Genomic DNA, 16,287 nt, shown 5'->3' on the forward strand with positions numbered 1-16,287 from the left:
CATCATATTGCATTGAGTGGAAAGTTGATTTGAAATCAACCATCATTTGTTCCTTCTCATAATAACCACATGTCATTGATAGGATTATTTCCTTCACTTGAAAGAAACTGAGGTTCAGAAAAATAGAACTGACTTGTCCAAGCCATACAAGGCCACAGTGGCACAGCCAGGCCTTGAACCGGAAATCCTTGATCTAGAAAGTGGAGTCTTATACCTTATCTAGGACCCTTACTGACAACGGTCCAGAAGGACCCAGACTGAGCTTTTGATTGGGCTTACAACTATCACTTTCTAGCAACACTTTCTAGTTGTCATAGCCTTCCACAGGAATTTACAATGCAGCCTACTGGAACTCTCGGAACTCATAATATTAAAGCACAACCCCCATAAATGGCAGGAATTCGGGCTTATTCTCACTGCTGCCCCAATGTTACATAATACACAGCTATGCATTCATTCATTCAACTAGCCTCACTGAACACTATTCTGTGGTGGACACTGTGATAAAAAGCTAAAGAAATGCAGCCACTGCTCCCAAGTTGCTTAGACCAGTTGGTCAGATAAGACGAGGGTCCTGGTGACTAAACCCCAGCGCTACGTGTGACAGCTGCTCTGGGGAAGGTACAAAGGACCAAGGGGCAGAGGAGGAGGGTGTGAACATGGAAAAGCAAGGAAGGCTTCCTGGAGAAGGTGATACAAGGGCTAGGACTAACCAGAAGGACAGAATTTCAACAGGGGAACATGGAAGGAAAAGTTTGCAGGTGCAAGTGGAAGAAACAGCATTGAGTTGTCCAGTTTGACTGCAGATCAAGGTTCCTGCTGATGAAGTAAGTGGGGACTCCAGCTGGGTCCTCACTTGCATGCCCAAGCTTACCAGCCCTGTGCTGGATCAGCCTCCAGTCCCCATGAGCACACCCACGAGCACGCCACGGAGCACACACAACAATTTACCCCTACACCCAGTTGTCAGCTTCCCCATCCCCTCAGCATCTGTCCCCAGCCCTCTGCCCATCTGCCAGGCTTCATCCCAAATTGGCAACAGGAGTAAAGGCACAAAGATCATTGCTACATAAGCAGAAAGTCTTCAGGGAACATGAAAGTGGCAAAGTGCTCTTGAGCATCTGATTCCTGGTGAGAAAACAGGAATCTGAACATGACACTTCTCTGCTTAAAACCCTTCAGTGGGCTTCCCACAGCTCTTGGGCTAAAGATCAAAACCTGTAACAGGGCCCACAAGGCCTAGCCCCTGCCATCCTTTCCAGCCCCCCACTCCCCTCATCCCTCACTTCCCCTCTTCTCAGGCTTCTGCCCAGGAAGCTTCTAGAATATGCCTCCTGTTCCAAGCACCACATCACTAAAAGCCTTCAGTTCTCAGCTCAAACACCTATTCATCCCTGTGCCCAGAGCTGAATCCTTTGTAATATGCTTCCATTGAATCATGGGTCTTTCTTTCACATCTTTATCACAACCTATAATGATATACTCATCTGTACAATTATTTGACTAAAATCTGCATCTCTCATTAGCTGGTAAGCTCCATGAGCACAGGGCTGCCTTCTGTTTTCATTCACAGTAGTAAGTGCTCCATAAATACTTGTTGAATATTGAATGAATGCACCTGAGACCCAATGGGAGGCTTAGTGCTCTTGCCCTGGCATACAAAATGTAGCCCGGATGTATAACACGGTGGGGGAAAGTTCAGAGCTTTCCTTAGATTCTCAGTCGAACTAGTGGCTGATACAAGAGCTTCTTTTCTAAACAGTTTGTCCCTGAGTTTTCCATATACTCTCACCATAGAAATATAGCCCTAGAGGAACTTTTAGAAATCATCTGAGCTTTATTTTATAAATAAGGTTGGAGTGGTGATGCTTTTCCAAAGTCACACACAGGAGAGTTTCCAGGTGATAGTCCAAAATTTGAACCCATGTCTTTAAATCCCAATTCACATACTTTTCACTGCCTCAAACTTGGTGTGTGTGTGTGTGGGGGGGAGGGGGACATATTAGGAAAGAAAGAGAGAGAACCTCTCCCTTATATCAGGTTTTTTGTGCACGCCTATTTCCTCTTTAATAAGAACCTGAGCCCCTTAAAGGGAGAATCAATGCCTAATGCATTTTATTTTCCTCTATTCCTAGTGTAATGCCTTGTCGTGGTAAATGGATTTTATCTCTTGCATCAATTTCAACTCAGCAATTTGTAGTAGCTGCCTGGAATGCTATGATGAGAAAGAAAAAAGAACAAAGCAAGGAAAGGAAAAGAAAAAAGAAAAGAAAAGGAGGGAGGGAGGGAGGGAAGGAAGGAAGAAAAGAAAAAAGAGAAAAGAGAAGAAAGAGGGAGGGAGGAAAAAGAAAGAAAAGAGAAAAAGAATTTAAGGCCATGTCTATATTTAGTGGGAAAGAATTCTGTAGTCAATGACTGTGGTCTGCTAGGGTGTGCAAGGGGGCAGTAACGGTACATAGGCTCCACGGAGGGCAATAATAATGTTTTGAAGGAATGGACAAATGAATGAATCTTAACCATTTATCTTGAGTGTCTGAGAGGAGAACAGTAATCTCACTGATTTCAGAGTCTTCAAACTAGTCAGAGGAAGCAATGTTCACAAACCTCAGCACAAAGAAGCTTATGATTATCAATATTATAAAAAAAACCCAGAGTGAAAAACAGACTCAAGCTGATGCCTCCACGTCTTAAAGTGAAGGCAGGGGTGAAGATGGAGAAGCCACAGTCAGATTTGTAACATCCACCAGAGAAACACAGACATCTGCCATTTAACCGAGAGCACAGGGTGGATGCAAGAGACCACCTCTGAACTCTCCACCTCACAACCATAAACACATGCTGCACCTTTCAGGGCCTGCTCAACCTCCCCAGGAGTCTTGCTTATTATCCACAGCCATGCTCTGCCTCAGAAGTCTTAGCTCTTAACCCTGAATCATAAACTTCATTGGGGCACTTCCTGTGTTGGACTCTTCTACTGCTCTTTTTCTTTTCTGTGTCCCTAGACTAATGCATTTTGGAAGGGGGAAAGCCCACTGAGTTTTGGGAGTCCCCAAAGCTGACTTCAAATATTGGCTCAGCCTTTCTCCACTGTAGAATATGGGGAAGACACTTACTCTTGCTCAGTCTCCATAGCATCATCTACAAAATGGGGATAATGATTTTTCAGGATTGTTATAAAACTCAAAGACAACACATGTGAGGGTGCCTGGGTGGCTCAGTTGGTTAAGCGACTGCCTTCGGCTCAGGTCATGATCCTGGAGTCCCAGGATCGAGTCCCGCATCGGGCTCCCTGCTCAGCAGGGAGTCTGCTTCTCCCTCTGACCCTCTCGTGCTCTCTCTCTCTCTCTCTCTCTCATTCTCTCTCTCAAATAAATAAATAAAATCTTTAAAAAAAAAAAAAGACAACACATGTGAGGTATCTGTCACATGGTAGGTCTCTGAAATGATCTTTGTTTACCCAGCACCAGCTGGTCTTCTCTTCATTATTATTTACAAATTTTTTGAGAGCAAAAGTTATACACCTTTTGTGTCCTCTACTATTAGTTATAGAATGAAGAAGAGATATTATTTGAATGAAATAATGAAATGACAGGTGCTGAAGGATATAAATTGGGTGTGAGCAGACTGGCTTGCTTACGTGCCTGGGCAAGCCCCGTAATTTTGTTACACTGGCCATGTGTACAAAAGGGAGTGCTAAAGACGGGTAAACTGGAGAGTTTATGCCTTATGCTTAAGGAGGACAGCACTGGGGCGCCTGGGTGGCTCAGTCGGTTAAGTGTCTGACTTCGGCTCAGATCATGATCTCAGCGTCCTGGGATGGAGTCCCACATTGGTTTCCCTGCTGAGCAGGGGAGCCTGCTTCTCCCTCTTCCCCTGCCCCTCCCCCTGCTCATGCTGTCTCTCTCTCTCTCTCTCAAGTAAATTAAATCTTTAAAAAAAGGGGGGGGGGGCACCTGGGTGGCTCAGTTGGTGAAGCATCCACCTTTAGCTCAGGTCATGATCCCAGGGTCCTGGGATCGAGTCCCACATCGGGCTCCCTGCTTGGCAGAAAGCCTGCTTCTCCCTTCCCACTCCCCCTGCTTGTGTTCCCTCTCTTGCTGTCTCTCTGTCAAATAAATAAATAAAATCTTAAAAAAAAAAGGGGGGGACAGCCCTTCTCAGCTCTAGACAAGAGAAGTTTAGTAGGAATGTAGGTCCAGGGTTGCCTGATGCCCTAAGTTTCTTTTAGAAAAGCCAGAAATCTGGATTTTTATGCCGTATTTTAAAAAACACTGTGCATTTTAAATTCACTGGACTATTAGTCTGCAACTCTAAAAATGATGAGGGACTCTTAGGCAAGAGCTAAGATGCCACCTGTCTGCTATCCATGCCTAAAGTCTGGCTAGATCCCCCTCGGGCTTCCACAGTGGGTCTATAACAGAGGGAAACCCACTATAATTAGGCAACTGGCCCCCACCTGATTGCCGTTTAGGCTCTCAGCATCTTGGTTTTTTTTTTTTTTTTTTAAGATTTTATTTATTTATTTGAGAGAGAGAGCACGAGTGGGAGATGGCAGGGCGGATGGACAGGGGAAGAATCTCCAGCAGACCCCATGCTGAGCATGGAGCCCAATGCAGGGCTTGATCCCACAACCTTGAGACTATGACCTGAGCCCAAACCAAGACTTGGAGGTTTAACCAGCTGAGCCACCCAGGCATCCTGGCTCTCAGCATCTTTATGCTGTGTGATTCCCTGACTCCTGGAGATATTTGTTCATTCGTATTAGGGGTATAGCCCTTTGCTGGGTGTTCTCAGCAACACTGAACAATAGATATACATGACCTTTCCGGCCAGTGTTTCACATTCTGGTGGTAGAGTTGACCTATAAACATACATCAAGGCAACAGTGCAGGACAAACCAACTGGGGCTTGAAAACGCAATGCTTCCAGGAGCCAGGCAGCTAAATAAAATGAGAGAAATGGGCTGGTTGGGAAAGAAACCATCTAGATGGAATACTCCCACCTCTATCCAAGCCAAATTGGGGCCACAGAGATGTCAGATCCAATATTGCCACATCTTTTAAAATTTTCAGAGACCTAAGATACCCAAATTTTGATGTGAAATTCCATGAATCTTAAATATTGCGCTGCACCTAGCTTATGGATGGCCATTGGGGGACCCCTTCTGCAGTATTGGACAAATGGATGAGAGGCCCAGCCTGGAATGCCACAGAGGCCAGAGCAAAAGAGTAACACAGGAAAGTTATCTTCTTTTCCTTTGCATCTGTCATTCCCTCTGCCCAGAACACACCTGCTTCACCCCCATCTTCCCCCTTACCCCATCCTCCTGGAAAGCTTCTGTTTATCATGGAGACTCGATTCTACCACCACCCTCTGAGGAGTCACGCCCACTCCTTAGGGCATCTTTAACACTCCCTACAAATTGCTGTTCCAACACAATATTGTATTTTAATTTTCTCTTTACAGAACTGTCAGCCTCACTAGGGATAAAGTCCTACAGGCAGGGAAGATGTCTTAACTGTTGTCTGTGCTTCTAGTGCTTAATACCATGTCTGGGCTTGATTAAGGGCTCAAACATGCTTGCTAAGGCAATGGAAAGCTTTTTAGATTGAAGCGTTTCTCAAAGTGTGATCCCTATACCAACTACTACGGAATCCCCACAGGGCCAGCTCTTGAATATTCTTACTCATTAAGTCCAGAATCCATCCCTGAGTCTTGCTTTATATAAGCTCCCTGGGTGAATTTTATATGCACTGAAGATTGAGATCCTTCTGGCTAAACTGTAACCCTCCCTAGGAAAAAGACTGTGTCTTCTTTGTTGGCCATTATATTCCTAGAACCTGGTATGGCACTAGGAATAAAGTTAGGCCTTCGGCATATATGTGTAGCATGAATGAATGAAAAGGTAAGAATTAAGTTGTAACTGCTCCTCACACCTCTCACAGAAACCCCGATCTGCATCTCATCTGTCCTTTTATTTATACCTACCACAAAGGCACCAAGATAGGCTGGATAGCTGGTCAGTAACTACTATCTCTATGGACAGTCTCAACTCCTGCCCCTCTAGGCTTGGACGAATGCTCAGAGGAGAACATAACGCATTTGCTGATTCAGTGATTTTATCCCTTGACTGCAGACAAGGAGAGCAAGGAAGCTTGAATGAAAAGGACATACGGCACTCTCACCTTGGCTGCTGGGGTTAGCAGTACTCTTCTTCCATCTTCCCTGCATCCCCTACCCTACAAGCATCACTTTGCCTCTGGAATCCCTGATGCCAAGACTTCCAGCAGGAATAGCTCCTGTTATACTTCCTCTCCCTTCCCTTCTCTACCCTCTGGTGGAGGGACAGTGAATAGCAAAGTGGGCTGGAAAAAAACCAAATAACAGCAAAAATTATGAAAAACAAATATTTAGTGAGGTGCCTGGGTGGTTCATTTAGTTGGGCGTCCACTCTTGATCTCGGCTCAGGTCATGATCTCAGGGTCCTGGTATCAAGCCGTGTGTAGGGCTCCATGCTCAGTGGGGAGTCTGCTTGAGATTCTCTCTCCCTCTGCCCCTCCCCCTATGCACACTCTCTCTCTCTAAATAAATAAATAAAATTAAAAAAAAAAAAGAAAACCAAATATTTAGTTATTTTCTGGAGGTAAGACTGAGGCAGTTAATTTAAGGTAACTACTAGTCCAGATTTCAAAAGAGCACATGAAATTAAACCTGAGTAAGATGCTTTTCTTGGTCTTCCATAATGATTAGTTAATGTAGTTCACCGAAAACCTGTCTACTGTCTTTGACATTTTTTACTCAATTCAAATCGGGAATGAATACAGATGTACTCACTGTACAGATGTACAGTTTTCCTAAGCCAACGGACCATAGAGACCATAGCCCCAAAAGGTTTCCTGGCATCATATAAAAGCTAACAGAGAATCTCCCAGGCAGGCTGGGAATTACAATGCTTCCACTGCCACCCAAATTGTCCAGTACTGGCTCTGATCTTGGAGCTAAAGAGAAAAAGATAAAAATCTAAGCACAAGATAGTATTATTGCTTCTGAGACAATCCCCACAGCAACATTCCCCACTGGACCAAAAGCTACTTGAAAGCAAGGGCCTTTTATCATCTCTGTTTTTCCAGGGTCCATCTCAGTTCATAGCATTGAAGAAACATTTAAAGAATGGCCAAATTAACGGAAACCTGTACACTGGTATATGGCAGGAATCAAGTTCAAGAACCCAGATCCATTCACTCCAGGTTCACTAACCACAATGGGTAACACTGTGTATTGTATTTCAATCTCCCCAGTAAATGGCCAACAACCCTATTACAGATCAAGTGCTAGGTAGTTAAGATAACAATACAGAAGCACCACCTTTTGCCACAGAACATTTCCTATTTTTTTTTGTCTTTTATTATCTTGTCCTGCCAGTCAACATCTTGACACTAGGACAGCAGTTAACATCTCATTCCACCAAGCTCTGCTGTAGACAATTCTCAGCAGTATGAGTGAATACGCACACCAGCCATTTATTTTTCCTGATTCCTTAAGCAAGTAATCCTTCTTGAGTAATGGACCCCTTTGAGAGTATGACAAAAGCTATGGAGCCGCTCCTCAGTAAATAAATTAGCATATGCATATAAATGCAAAATATTATGCATAATCATAGGCGGTTTTTAGATATGTTGATGCCCACACCCAAATCCTCCCTTCAAAGACCCTAGTCTAAGCCATATCAAAAGGAATGGAAGTTACCTATTCAACATTATTCAGCTTTCCAGGGAGATGGTTTCACAGAACACAGACCTCAACAATTAAACTCCAGCTCTTTTTTAACGATAGTGAGTAACACAGTAGACAAGATTTTCAACCTCAGCATTACCAAAATGCAAAATTGCTATTTTATTTATTCAATGGGCCACTCCTGTGTAAAATCACAGTTATAATTTGAAGCACTATAAGCTTTTCTCCTTAGGTGCTTTATCAAGTCACTGCCTTAAAAGTCTCTGAAAACTCCCTTTTTCTTCTTGGGTAATCTAAGCAGAATTGATCAGGCTACTATAAGAAACAGTATATCTATCACAGTGCCAGGAACATGGACCGTGGGGTCACAGGACCACCATTTACTTCTTGGGCAACCCTGGGCAAGTTATATAACTTGGTGTAGCCTCAGTTTCCTAAACAGAAGTTTCCTCAGTTTCCTCCACTCATAGTGCCCCCCCCTTAAGGTGCCTGTGAGGATTAAATCAGCTAACACGTGAAAATTAGTACGTTGCAGGGGCCTTTGTGATGCTCAATAAGTGATAATAAATGCTAATGTAATTGTCTATAAAATACTTGTCCTAGTTCTCAACACACAGTAAATCCTCAATAAGTGGAATCTGGTATAATTGTAATTCTTGGAATTTGTATGAACATTATCTTCTCTTATGAGTGGTCTTAGGGATAGGGAGAATTCCAAATTCTCAGTATGAGCTTTCAATGCATAATGAGCTTTCAGTGCATCATGCACATTCAGTTCAAACCACTGAGAGCCCACCATGAGGGAATGTGGGAAAGAGATGAAGGAAATGTGATCTATGTCTTTGACTATGCAAAGCTCAGTAGAAGTCACCAAGTCCACAGGGGCACACAAAGCCTATGGTGCAAATTTAATCCAGTTGGGGGTCTCCAATTGTTCTTGCCCATTCAGCTCACACCTCCATGCCATAAATTCCCCACTTGAGCTTAATCCCTGAAGGGAAAATGTCTCTACTGATTAATTTTTATGCTTCCATCTGTCATCAAATAGCAATCATGCAACCACACAGATTTCCTTTTCAGTCCTAGTTGTCAGAAAAACTCAAAACGGTGTTTGTTGCCCATATTTTCTTATGTATTCAATTCATATGTCAGAGACTTCTCTCTTCCTTTTCCTTCTTGAGGTCACCTCTCAAAGGCTGTCCAACAAACTATGTCTTAAGCAATCAATCACTTCAAAGCATTTTGGAAATAATCAAGGCACCAACTTTACAATAGTTACGGGCCATTTCCCAAAGTGGGGAACCAGATAGACAACTTGTCACATACCCTTTCTAATCAAATACAGGTGTACTTTCTCCTTTTAACTTGTGCACAGGAAAGGCGTAAGCATTTTAAATCACATTTCCCAAGTCAGAAACTTTAATTCTGTATCTCTTAGAAGTTTCTCATGTGTGAAACTCTCTCAGCTGAAGAAGAAAACCTTTGCCAAGGTAGGGAAGAGGCAGTCAACCCAAGCGCCCATCATACTGGCATTTAAAGTTAGCTGACAGTGAAAAAGCAGACCCATTTTCTAAAGCATTCCAGGATGTAAAATACCAACTGATAGAATCACTCAAAAGGCCCTAGAAATTTTTCTTGGAGGGCTTTATCTTATGAAGACGAACGACAACTCAAGCGGTTTTTGCGACACTACCACCCACTCACAGGCCCTCCTTTCATTGGTCGATCGCAGAAAGAAATGTCAGGAATAGCAGCAATTACTTACATCTATAGGTCATCTCAAAGCTGTCACTGATGTTCACAATATCAATCTGGGGGAGCAGCTTTGGGGGCTCTGTGAGTTGTGACAAAGCAAATCTAAAAGCGGCATGTTCCTGTGACTGCTGGTTTGGAAATAATCCCCCTACGGGAAAGAAAATGCAACATGGTGTCTGAGTTAGAGGCAGGTTTAATCCCCCAACAGCCCACCCCAAATGGGCCCTTTTCGTCTCTCCATGCCAAACCCACTAGTTTTAGCCTTCAGTGGTGGGGAGGGGAGTTCAAATAGACTCAAGTGGACATGGAGGCTTAAACTTCCACAGATGAGCTTTTATGTGACAAGGGCCTCTACCACTCTGCCCAAACATTTGGCTGTTCATTCCTCAACCCAGATCAGGTCAGAGAAAACAGGAGAACAGCATTTCTCTTCCTCCTCCTTCCTGTAACCATCCAGGTGGCCTAGGCTCTTGTGTGCACATAAACCCTCGTTGTGTCTAATTTTTCCTGTATTGGACCCATTCCTCACTAGAGAGCCTTACTGGAAGTAGCAGGAACAAATGTTGCAGGGGAAAGTCTAGCACTGGGACCCTGTGGGCTTCTTCAGCACTGTCACCCTTTGCTTTGACATTTTTGGTCTTTGACCTGGCAAGACCTGAATGCAATTTAACTATTCTATCACCTCTGAGGTATATTACTCATTTCTTCTGAAAACCCTGGATTTTTACAAACATTCTGCTTCCTCTTTGACACTCATGATCCCAGCTACTTGGGAATGGCTTGTTACATAAGAGATTGCCCTGGTGTATATTTGCATGGTAGAACCCTGGACTTCAAGGATGTAGGGGTTTAAGAATGTCAAGAGGGTATGAACATTCTATTCTAGTGAAAAGCATAACAAAGGTGCCTGTTGGGGCTCTAGTCCCAACAAGCAAAAGTACATGGCTTACCTTTGTATTTACTGTGGACATGTAAAATGAATTAAATTCCATTCCTATGGATTAGAATCAGCTATTTCCAGAGACTGAACTATAATGAATGTTTACACAGAAGTTTATTTCAGATTCAACAGGAATCACAGTCCCAACGTAATGTACTTATAACTTCTTATACAGTGGGTATGTGTTTGTTTTTAAGAACCAATAAATGGACTGTAAAGCTTTTATTAGCTATTGTACAAGTAGAATCAAGTACTACCTGATGGCAGTGATATTTTCAGCATTTGTTCTGGAATTTAATGTTTCGACCTTTTATTTGAAAACAAATAATGGTTCTCCCAGTTGAACAAATAAGTTGGGGCTAAATATGATGAAAAATCTGCAGAGATACATGGGCGAACATATCATATACACGTACACAAAACACAAACTACCTCCACGCGTTTATACCCATAGTGCTATACACAAATACACTTGGAGAAAGCAAGTCCACATATCTCAAGACAAGCATTTCCAATCAGCAGAGTATGGGCAATGCATCAGTAGCAACATAAACAATGCTACACATAAGAGAAAGTGATTTACACATGTTCATATGCCTCCATTTTAAAGAGTAAAAACAAAAAACTCCTGCTGGATTCTGATGCTCCACCCTCCCTCCCCAACCCCCAGGTGACCACACCCCAAACACTTCCCTGTCCCCTGCCTCCTCCCTAATGAATGAAAGAGAGGGGTGGGGGTGGGGAGGTAGGCGGCTACAGATGGGGCTGCAAAGGAAGTGTCTCGCGAGGCAGGAAGTTTTGTTTTGCGTGTAAGGCACTAACACATATACACAGACACACTTCGGAATATAGTTTAACAGGTGTCAGGAAACAAAGCAAGTTACTCCACGGCTGTTCCAACCACCCTGGGAGCCAGCGTGCTGGAGAGGCGGAAAGAGCCTGGTACTGCAGCACATGTGTGCCCAGCAAAACAGGACCTGTACCATATCCCCCCACAAACACACACTCACACAAAGAACACAAAACTACCAGTAACAGGAACTTTCCCCAGTGGAGCTATGTCCCTACGAGGGAGAGAAAACAGAACCCAAACCATCCAAGATGCCTCCGAGCAAAGCAGCTAGCTCCATTCCGGGACACACACAGCACTGGAACGCTGGTCACCCTGAAGCCCCGAGCCCTTGTGGACAGGCATTGTTACTGGTGTTATTGCTCCTATTGTTTTGCTTTCACCCATTATTATGAGGAGGAGCAGTATCTATCAGCTGCCCCACAAACACAGGGAGGGTGAGGGGTCCTTTCAGAAGCATGACAACCAGGAGGGGGAAATGGGGAACAAAAAGCATGTTGAAACCTGCCTTTAAGTTGAGAGGATAGAGCCTAGTGATGAGGACAGCTAAGGGGAGGGAAGGGAAACGTGTCCGTGTGTGTTTGTATGTGTAAAAGGTAGACAATGTCTGTGGATGGAACATCTAAGAGGAGGGGGCAAGGAAAGGAAGCTAGGCAGACTACGAAGTTCCAGGATCGGGGGATTGGGGACCACCAGCCCAGCATGGCAGACAGCAGACAGAAGGCAGCTGGGGCTGTCCAGGGCAGGAATGAGAGCCCCCCTTGACTTGGACTGGGGGCCTCCTGGCATTATTTCAGGGGCTGCAATAAACCCAGCACCCTACACTCCTTCTTTCAGAGGGTCTCTTTTCCCTCCCCCAGCCAAGAAATCATCCCCTCAGTCAGTTAAATACATATGTGCATATTTAATACCTAACCACACACAGAAATACACCACACACGTATATATATATATATATATATATATATATATAAATATATATATATATATATATAAATAAATGAAATCAGACACCATCTATCAAGCAATGGAGTGAACTCCTTTAGACACCCACCACCTCTTTCCTCCTCCTCGCTACAGCCTGAATTTTCTTTCTTTCAAAGCAGTGGTTCCTCCATTTCACATGCTCATGCCTAGAGTGTGAGTGGTGTGTGTGGAGCTGTGTTTGTATGTGTATGTGTGTGCACACTTCCCTCTGCCCCTCATCTGATCAAGAGAAGCCCCCTCCCCTGCTGGCGGTCCAAGTCTGCCTTCCATCATCACCTAGCTTTCTATCCAAGCACAGTCCCTAGCGGGGGGAGGGGGGGTTGGGGGACACAGACAACACCCCCCCCCAAAAAAAAACCCTTGCCAGACCCAGAAAGTCCCTCCCCAGGCTGCCCCTCTCACTCACCGATCTGGATATTGTTGGGGAAATTGGCACCTACTACCGCGCCTAGGAAACCGGTGCAGAAGAAGGCAAAAATGTGCTGCATATTCCTTTTTGCATTGGCGAAAAAGAAGCCCAGGTCCAGTCATAGATTTGGTATTTCCCCCCCCTTCCCTTGATTCCTCTCTCTGTTCTGCCTGTTCTTTTCCTCCTGCAGTTCCTGCCTTCCTTGCTTGCTTCCTTCTTTCCTTCTGGGAGGTTTGTCTGTTTCCCTTGGAATCCGAGCACTTAAACGGCAGCGTTAACACCAACTGACAGCCAGATTAACTGAGCACGGAAAAGAGAAGCCTGTCCTCATGCTGGCGGAGCGCTTGCTCCCCCTCTCCTCTCTCCTCTCACAGCCTGCCTCTCTCTCCCTCCCTTGCTCTCGCTCTCCCCCTCACACTCACACAGGCTGCAAACTCGGGTGGCGCTAATACCCAACTGAGCCAGCTCAAGTACATGGCTGACCTCCTCTCCCTACCACCCCCTGTCTCCCAGTCCTCACCTTCGCCTCTCTTGTGTGTGCAGATGGGGAGTGGAGGAGGCTGGGGGGGGGGATGACACAGGGAGCCTGGTCCTGAAAGGAACAGCCCGGTCCCCATCACCCTCCCCCGCCTCCCCCAGTTCTCTCTGCCCCCTCCCCCAGCTCCCGGCCCCACAGATGCTACTGGAAATGTGGGTTCAGCTGTAAGTCAGTAGGTGGCAGGGGGTCCCCACAATAGTCCTCCATCCACCCGCTGCTTGATCTAGGTCACTTTTTCTAGGAGCGCACGGGCTGTGCTGGATATATCTCCTGCACTCCACTGGCCCAATTATTCCTACAACTAATTCCTAAGGGGGAAGACCCTAGAAATCCCTCCTAGGAGCTTTAAAGGAAAATAAACCTTTTCCTCCCTAATGGGAGGAACGACAGAAAGGCAAACCAGAGGGTCTGGAGTGATTGGCAGGTGCCTTGGCTTGGACATTTGGCAGTCCCTGCCTGCTTTTACAAGTGGGACTTGGTGGTCCCTTCTGAATCCTAGGCATTTAAAACGGGCCCCCTTCCCACTTCTCCTGCATGCCACTGGAGTCTATAGCATCAGAATCGTGTGGGTGTACAACAAAGGCTAAGGATACTTAGAGCAATTACATGAGTCATTTTGCAGGGATTCTAGTGAGAAGATTCAGGCTTCTTTCAGTTATCTCTGGATGCTGGTCATGTCCAATGTAAACGAGAACTCCACAGACCCTCCTGGACTGGAGCTTCCACTGAAATAACCTGTAGAGAGAACAACTGTGTTCAGGGAAATAGTGTGGGCTGCAAAGTGACAGTCACGAACCATCACAGAGCACTTTGCAGTTTCTGAAACAGCTTTACAGTGTGACCTCACTCTCTCCTCACACCAGCCCTGTGAAGTAGCCACCACCCTTATTTTACAGATGAAAAACCGGAGGCTCTGTGGACTAAATCATAAAAATACAGACGTACTAAGATGGAGTCTGGACCCTCAGGACCAACATATGGTCCATCCTATGAACTTGAATGTTCTGGGTGTTACCAATTGACCCACGACCCTGGTCAGAACTCCCACCCAACAGATGATGACACAGGAAAAGGAAAGTTCTACCTGTCCATAATTAGAAAGAACAGACCTGATTTTGCTTTGGCATTTGACTAGGCCATTTCTTCCCAAGGCTCCTCGCTTCCTTCACCAAGACTGCTCAATTACACACACTCACAGGACGCTACGAGGGCTGGAATTTGCAAGAAGTAGCTCACCATGTTTGACGGAGCTCCAAAAGTAGGAACGACCTGGAGGTCAGATGGTTTCTAATTTCCTTCACACTTTCACATCTATTAATTAGCTCAAGTGATTTTTAATGCAAGTGTTTATTCGTTTATCATGTGCCAGGCAATGTGCACACATCACTTAATTTTACAGTGATGCCTGTAGTAGATAAACTCACCCCCATTTTACAGATAAAGAAACTGAGACCTAGTAATTTCCCCAAGTTGCCACTACTAACAAGGAAGAGAATGAGGATTTGAACACAGGAAACTCTACCCTGAGGCCCAAGCTCTTAACCCTCAGACTCTAATGGCAGAAAGTATTGAGCAAGAACATTCTAGAGGGAGTGTGTAAGCATCAGCTTGAGGTGAAAGAACAGATCACGAAAGACCTCTAAGGTCCCTGACAACATTAGGAGTCTGTAATGCCAGGATTCCTTCTTATAATATAATTTCTCCATTTGCATATTTTTGTCTCTTGCTATTCTGAATGGTACCTGGGGATCTTTTAAGTTCCCCGAACTTTGTGCCTGGTAATAATAATAATTAGGCTGTCACTGAAAGCTTCACACTTCTCTGTCACCTTTCAGAGGAAGATCTCAAAGTCCCTTACAAGGATTAATTAGCAAAACCTCAATGCCTATCTGTAATAGTTAAGATTTGTTTTGCTTACTTTGGGGGAAGGGTGCTTTAAGGAGTCAAAACCATGCATTTTCTATGATCATTAGAAATCCTATAGTCAGATAGGTTTTCCTAAAATATAGCTCTAACTATGACATTGCTTTGCTCAAATATGGTCAATGGCTCCCCTTGGCCTATTAAATACATAGTTGTTCAATGACTAAATAAACACGGAGCTGGGGCGCCCGGGTGGCTCAGTCGTTAAGCATCTGCCTTTGGCTCAGGTCATGATCTCAGGGTCCTGGGATCAAGCCCCGCATCGGGCTCTCTGCTCGGCTGGAAGCCTGCTTCTCCCTCTCCCACTTCCCCCTGCTTGTGTTCCCTCTCTCGCTGTCTCTCTCTCTGTCAGATAAATAAAAAATCTTTAAAAAAAATATTAAAAAAATAAACATGGAGCTTACATATTTCAAACTTGAGCATCTAGGTCAAATTATGTTTAGGTTCAACTATTTATCTTGGAAATTCTCTTCAAATATGGGTGGAGAACCTACTCTGTATCCCATAGGATGTCACGGGCTGGGGGATATAGAAAGGAATATGACACAGTTTCCGCCTCCAGGCAGGTGAATATAGTAGAGGAGGAAGATAGATGAATCCTGCCATCTGTCATCCAAAGCAGACCATGACTCGTGCTTGATAGAGATGTAAACACAACTCTGGGGGAGCAAAGAAGGAAGCAACCATGGGGAGCCAGCAAGGCTTCAAAAGGCAGAAAGTGAAGGCGGAGGGAAGACACATGATCCAAAGGAAGAGCACCTGCAAGGGCTGGAGGCAGGAGAGGACACCGTATACTCTGGGAGCCTGGCACCTGTGTGCAGACTGGGAAGAGAGAGTGGGGAACGTGAAACCTAGCAGTCATGGTCAGGAGTTGGAGGCCACTGAATTTCTCGCAGGCAATGGGGAGTGATGGGACATTTTTAAGACAATATTTACATGACCAGGAGTGTACATAAGAAAGAAAAGACTGGCCATGAGTGGGAAGGGATTTCCTCATTTCCTTAGCCTCAAAGGCTGGGCTGACCTACCATACCTTGCCTTAATAGCCTATTCTGATGTCATCCGTCATTAGTACATCATGCTGTCTCCCCCATTAGTTCTGAAGCCTATTTGCCACCCCCAATATCAAGCTTGGAAGGCTTGACTGTCCA

The 16,287-nt window shown here is 44.8% G+C and overlaps 1 protein-coding gene across 4 annotated transcripts in view; it reads right to left on the reverse strand.

Annotated features, from left to right (window-relative positions):
• GRIA1 (glutamate ionotropic receptor AMPA type subunit 1) overlaps nucleotides 1-13,241 on the reverse strand; it is a 301,403-nt gene extending 288,162 nt beyond the window's left edge. For all 4 annotated transcript variants that reach the window (XM_035727550.1, XM_035727549.1, XM_035727551.1 and 1 more), the window contains exons 1-2: nucleotides 12,673-13,241; nucleotides 9,500-9,637 (exon numbers count right to left, since the gene is read on the reverse strand). In XM_035727550.1, coding sequence (XP_035583443.1) covers nucleotides 9,500-9,637; nucleotides 12,673-12,754 — 220 coding nt within the window. In that variant the 5' untranslated portion in view covers nucleotides 12,755-13,241. The remainder of the gene's footprint in view (nucleotides 1-9,499; nucleotides 9,638-12,672) is intronic.
• Between the last annotated feature and the right edge of the window lie 3,046 nt (nucleotides 13,242-16,287).

This window comes from Zalophus californianus, chromosome 5, assembly GCF_009762305.2.
Source record: "Zalophus californianus isolate mZalCal1 chromosome 5, mZalCal1.pri.v2, whole genome shotgun sequence".
NCBI lineage: Eukaryota > Metazoa > Chordata > Mammalia > Carnivora > Otariidae > Zalophus > Zalophus californianus.